The sequence below is a fragment of the Akebia trifoliata genome, chromosome 12, assembly GCF_017979445.1.
Source record: "Akebia trifoliata isolate Shusen 1 chromosome 12, ASM1797944v1, whole genome shotgun sequence".
Lineage (NCBI taxonomy): Eukaryota > Viridiplantae > Streptophyta > Magnoliopsida > Ranunculales > Lardizabalaceae > Akebia > Akebia trifoliata.
The window spans coordinates 1,313,470-1,319,469 of NC_141386.1; the positions used below are offsets into that span (position 1 = coordinate 1,313,470).

Genomic DNA, 6,000 nt, shown 5'->3' on the forward strand with positions numbered 1-6,000 from the left:
ACTTCAACACAAAAAGTTAAAGAGATGAAGCCTCGAGATTCGAGATATATATCGAAAACCCTCCTTTTTCACTCTCTCTCTTTCTACTTCAATTCCTCAACTCCACGGCGGTGATCCGAGGAGTTAGGGAAGCCCTAACCCTAAAAAGCTCGAACGCTAACGATCTCTTCTGCCCGTCAATCTTCTTCTTCTCCATCGATTATCTTCAGTTTTGATCACTAGCAGGTTGTTTTGGTAATTTAGTTCTTGTTTTTTCTCGATTTTCTGCACTCGATCTTGGATAGAATTGCTATTTATTATCCAAATCTGGTTTTTATTTTTATTTGTTATTGCTGTGTTTTGGTGTAGATTTGCTAATTATGAAATTTATTTGTCATTGAATCGTGTTTCATAGCCTGTTTTTTATGGATATTGGTGGAAATTTTACTGTTTTTGATAGATCGATCTCTGTTGAATTTTTTATGGCCATGGATGCGATCTGGGGTTGATTAAGTGGTTTTAGTTTGAAATTTTGTTTCTTTCCTTGATTATGTTTGATTTTATGTCGACTTAGGGTTAGGTTTTGATGATCGATTTGTCTGAACGAATTCATGTATGATGTTACGGTTAGGATCTGTAAAAGCTTTCCATTATAGCTTGAAGGATCTCGTATGTTCTTATAAAAATATGGAGAAGAGATGCTTCTATTAGAAATATCTCTACTTTTATAAAATTACTTGAAATTATGGACTTTTTATGAATTTATTTTTGTCTACAAACTTCTGCGATGTGTGGAAGTAAGTAAATCGCCCCAATGATCTCAGTTGCAAGCTTTTAGCATAATTTTGAAATATATTATGCTAATATGAGTCTGAACTTAATGAAAGTTTCTAGCTTTTTTTCTAAATCTGATTGTTTCTATTTAATCACCATCAAGGCTCGATTTTGTTTTTCTTTTTAAATAGTGTTCTAATATGCTCTGTATTTGTTTGCCCGTGGTATGAGTTACCACCTGCTTCGCATGGGCTTTGTTGCATTTTATGTTTATTTTTTAGCATTTTTTTGTTGATCTTGGTTTTGCTTTTATTTTTTTCTCTTATTATGTATAGAATAAGGTCGTGAAGGTGGTTTGGGTCGAGTTATGCATGGTTAGGTCATGGCTTTGATATATTCTCTTTCTATTAAACAAGAAGTGCTTTGGAGCATCTCCAATCCAAGTCTTCAATTTCGTTCTTCGAATTGGCTTCTTCTTCAAATTCGAAGACTCTAAACCACTTTGAACTCCTACTAGCCCCATCTTTAAATCACTATTCATTCTCTAAAGCTCCATTCACTCACTGAAAGAAAAAAAAGGGAATATAATAGGTAGGGGACAAAAAAGTTACTTAAAACATGTTCCATGAAAAGAGAAGTCAAAAATGGCATTTTTGAAAAAGGGATGTAATAAGTATTTAAAGAAGGTGAACAATGATAGAGAGAGGTCCTTCAAAAAATTTCTCCCCTCTATATTGATGACATGAACAGTGATATAAACAAGGTATCTTCATTTGAAGACTTGTTGGAGTTGCTCTTATTTTTATTGGAAATAAAGAAGCCTTAGCAACTGGCATGGTAGTTGAAAGTTTCTATATGATACACTACAGTTTCACATGCTTTTATGCCTATTCCTTTTATTCTTTGTTGCCGTTGACAAGAGGCTATTTTTGTGTACTAAAGTTGTCATTTGTTTTCCTTTCCCTCTGGGCATGAGCGTTAGTTTCATCTTTGACAACTTAAAAATTAAGATTTTCGTGTTTTTGCCTCTCCATCTTTGCAGGTTCTTCAGTGTGATTTCCAAAATTCATGTTCCAGACATCTGTGTTGTCTTTTCCCATTAATTCTTGCTAAGAAATTATATTCAGTATATTTACTTTCTTGGTGCTCGATTCATGCTTGGTGGATATTTTTGGAGATTTCATTTGTTGAATTGGATAACTTCTCTCTCTTTTTTATTTTTCCGGAAAAAATAAAGATTAGATATTGACAAATAGTCAAAACACAAAGGGACTATGTAAAACATGTGGAATTGTTTTGAGATGAAGTTTTGTTGCTCATAAATTAATTAACTTGTCACCTTGGATCGACTCCTAGTACTCATCCAGTTAAGACTTTTTTTTTCTCTCAATTGGTTTGATATCAATGATGGAAGTTGTGCTCAGGATATTTTCTCAACTAGACTTGGAAGAACCTTTCATCAACTAATTTCCAACAGCAAGGCTGATAGATCTTCAAAGTTAAATTCATTAATCATCTCCCTCCTTTGATTCCGAAGCTGTCTCACTCAACATTTTCATTTTAAGATTTTGATAAATTGATTTTTGGCCTTTTATTTTATTGGTTTAATTGACACGATCCATATGAAGCTTGTGCTTTAGTCTGAGTGTTTCCCTGGTTCAGTTTTCTTTATCAATTATTCAGCTCATTTCTTTTTTTACTTAAAAGAAGCTTCCTTTGCCTTACCTCTGTTGATGAACTGTTGACATATTGTTTACAGTCATGGCGGGATTGGCACCAGATGGAGCACAATTCGATGCTCGACAGTTTGATACCAAAATGAATGAATTGTAAGTTTTGCATTTAATTTTTTTTTATCCTGAATTTTTTTGTTGATGCAATGACTGTGGTGTACGCATTCCTTTTACTTTCTTTACATGCTTCATAAGGTGAAAAAATAATTTTTTTTGAATATATCATGGTTACTTTACATGATGGGTTGCTGCTTTCACTCATACTGAAATATATGCTGTTTTTAGCGATGAATAATTTTTATGAATGGATCGAAACAGGCTTTCTGCAGACGGACAAGATTTCTTTACATCGTATGATGAGGTATTTGAAAGTTTTGATGCTATGGGTCTGCAGGAGAATCTTTTGAGGGGCATCTATGCTTACGGTAGATCTTAATGTTTCCTACGTTTTGCTATATTTTGGAGTTGGAATTTCCTGGCAGACTCATTGTAAAACTTGAAGCTTCATTGTTTTCCATACATTAGGTGTATAATCACATATGGGGACCTCAATTACTTAGTTGACGGGTCCTCACAGGTGATCTAGACCCAGAACTCAGCCTGATAAAATGGTCCCAAGGATCTGATAAATGGACTTCTTTTGTTAGATTTCTAGAATAAAAGATCCATTTATGTGATTGTTGGCTGCTCATCCGATTTTGCTAAAGATCCATTTATGAGATTGTTTGGCTCATCTGGTTTGGCTGATTTATTTTTTATAACGAAAATCCAATATGCTCCTGGTTGATAATAGATTGACGAGGAAGTTTGGAGTTTCATGTGGCATAGCTTCATGAATTTTTCTCATGTTTTATCCCATTTAAGCCTTTTATCCCTTATGTTTTATGATAGACTATTGAAATTTGTTCTTTAATTAATTTTGAAGGATTTGAGAAGCCCTCTGCAATTCAACAGAGAGGAATTGTTCCCTTCTGCAAGGGACTTGATGTGATTCAACAAGCACAGTCTGGAACTGGAAAGACGGCTACTTTCTGCTCTGGAATTCTCCAGCAGCTTGATTATGGTTTGGTTGAATGCCAGGCCTTGGTTCTTGCACCTACTCGAGAGCTTGCACAACAAATTGAGAAGGTTATGCGAGCACTTGGTGATTATTTGGGTGTGAAAGTTCATGCTTGTGTAGGTGGAACAAGTGTTCGTGAGGATCAACGCATTCTTTCAAGTGGTGTTCATGTTGTTGTTGGGACCCCTGGCCGTGTGTTCGACATGTTGCGGAGACAGTCACTTCGCCCAGATTACATTAAGATGTTTGTATTGGATGAGGCTGATGAAATGCTTTCAAGAGGCTTCAAGGATCAGGTCATTTCTTTACCTTTGCATCAATCCTTTCTTGTTTTTCTTGGTAATAATTTCTGCTTTTCTACGCCAATTATATCGATTTTTGTCATTTCCTGCCTTCCTCTCTTTTTCAGAACCTTATCAAAATTTGGCGGTACTTTATTTTGCTCACTTATGTCCATTTTGTTTTATTGCCACTCCTATATAATTCACAGAATTCAATGTCTAAAATTATAGTCAAGTTGATTTGGTAACTGGTAATAATCCTTCAACTTGCTTGGATCTAACTTACCTAATTCGCTATTAAGGAACCAAACCGCGAACAGGTTCTAACCAAACCAGTTCACGGTACTGTTCGCTCTTGGTTCGTGAAATGCAGCGAACCAGACGAACTCCATTATTTTATGCAACCCCCCCTTTCCGCATATTGATAGTATTTCAGATACTCCCTAAGATTTCAAACTCATAGCATACTCCTTTGACCTTCCTCTTTATTAATTGACTGATGGCAAATGACCAAATACCCTCATCTTCAACTTGGAAAATAAAAATGTCCTACTCCTACCATCTTCAAAATCTTTTTGACTCTACTCATCACTTCAACATTCAAATATCCTCATCTCTGTCTACACTCACAAACCGGGTTTGTTCTTGATTGGCAAACCATGAACCGTGAACCCGAATTTGAACTGAGTGAACCCACGAATCAGGTAACATAGACTTGGATCACCGTCTTGCTTGGGTGCCAAGCTGAGATCAAATTACTAATATCAGTAGATATGGCTCTGTCATACACACAAAGAAGCAACCCATAGATTGCTGTTGTCATGAGCAAGAAGAAAAGAATGTCTCTCTCCCTCCATAACAAGCTCCTCACTCACACTTGCTTTTGGTTCTTGGCGAAAAAGAGAGAAGAGGTTGAGTTTTCTCTTCATAGAGAAAGAAAGTCCCGATCTCTAAACTATTTAAGTTTATACTTCAGAAGTGTATCTGCCTCATTCCATATGTATATTTTATACTTGTCTATATTGAACATGGAGTTGTTTTCTGTTAGCTTTTAATGGAATTTTCGTAAAGATCTTGTCTAATGTTCAATTTTCATGCTATCAGATCTATGATATTTTCCAGCTCCTCCCTTCAAAAGTTCAGGTTGGTGTATTCTCCGCCACAATGCCACCTGAAGCTCTTGAGATCACAAGGAAGTTCATGAACAAGCCTGTGAGGATTCTAGTGAAGCGCGATGAGCTCACTCTTGAGGGTATCAAGCAGTTTTACGTCAACGTTGACAAGGAGGAATGGAAGCTCGAGACACTTTGTGATCTTTATGAGACCCTGGCTATCACCCAAAGTGTCATCTTTGTGAATACCCGACGCAAGGTCGATTGGCTGACTGACAAGATGCGGAGCCGTGATCACACAGTTTCTGCTACCCATGGAGACATGGATCAGAACACCAGAGACATTATCATGCGTGAATTTCGATCTGGGTCATCTCGTGTTCTCATCACTACTGATCTCTTGGCTCGTGGTATCGATGTCCAACAAGTATCCCTTGTCATAAATTATGATCTCCCTACACAGCCAGAGAACTACCTCCACCGTATTGGACGTAGTGGACGTTTCGGAAGGAAAGGTGTTGCCATCAATTTTGTGACGAACGACGATGAGAGGATGCTGTCTGACATCCAAAGGTTCTATAATGTGGTTGTCGAGGAGCTGCCTTCAAATGTTGCTGATCTACTTTGATGAGATTTTTTCTTGGTGTATCGGTCGGGCTCTCTCTCTCTCTATTTAGTAAGTGCGTGCTATTTACTTCCCTTCTTTTTTATTGTCTAGCATCCTTAATTTAGCTTCTTCGAACTTTTCTGTCAATCGATATGGGTCCTGTGCATTTGCAATGTGGAATCACACATTTTCGGTGTCTGAATGTATCTATTATTGCAAATTTTGTGGCAGGTAAGGGTTTTGTATCTTACGACTTTCATAACCAAGAAGGGCTAGGTTGGATTGTTTATCTTTTTCAAGTTTGGTTTTTAATTTTTAATGCAAGAGTGGATAATTATGTAAGAACTAAAACTTGATATATTATTATTTATGTTGGAGATTGGACTCCCTCCATAACTGGTCCTTGTGTAGTTTTGGTTTGTATCTTTATTGAGGATTTTTTCCTTAACTGATA

The 6,000-nt window shown here is 36.6% G+C and overlaps 1 protein-coding gene across 4 annotated transcripts; it reads left to right on the plus strand.

The window, feature by feature from the left end:
* Window positions 1-63: 63 nt before the first annotated feature.
* Window positions 64-6,000, plus strand: LOC147388497 (eukaryotic initiation factor 4A-15). Of its 4 annotated transcripts, none has more exons than XR_015170452.1 (6): window positions 64-225; window positions 2,513-2,582; window positions 2,805-2,911; window positions 3,412-3,842; window positions 4,932-5,619; window positions 5,778-6,000. XR_015170452.1 is itself a non-coding variant. In XM_086417692.1 (6 exons), the coding sequence occupies exons 2-5, from the start codon at window positions 2,515-2,517 to the stop codon at window positions 5,565-5,567; spliced, it is 1,242 nt and encodes a 413-aa protein (XP_086273818.1). In that variant the 5' UTR covers window positions 64-225; window positions 2,513-2,514; the 3' UTR covers window positions 5,568-5,615; window positions 5,778-6,000. The 4 variants fall into 4 exon arrangements, 3 of the variants coding, with proteins under 3 accessions (XP_086273818.1, XP_086273817.1, XP_086273819.1); XM_086417692.1 differs by having other exon boundaries at window positions 4,932-5,615; XM_086417691.1 differs by having other exon boundaries at window positions 4,932-6,000.

Bases quoted from the DNA above. Each gene is read 5' to 3' on its own strand.
- LOC147388497 (XM_086417691.1), top strand. From the start codon at position 2,515: ATGGCGGGATTGGCACCAGATGGAGCACAATTCGATGCTCGACAGTTT. The intron at 2,912-3,411 runs GTAGATCTTAAT...TTAATTTTGAAG, and splicing joins GAGGGGCATCTATGCTTACG to GATTTGAGAAGCCCTCTGCA. The intron at 3,843-4,931 runs GTCATTTCTTTA...TCATGCTATCAG, and splicing joins CAAGAGGCTTCAAGGATCAG to ATCTATGATATTTTCCAGCT.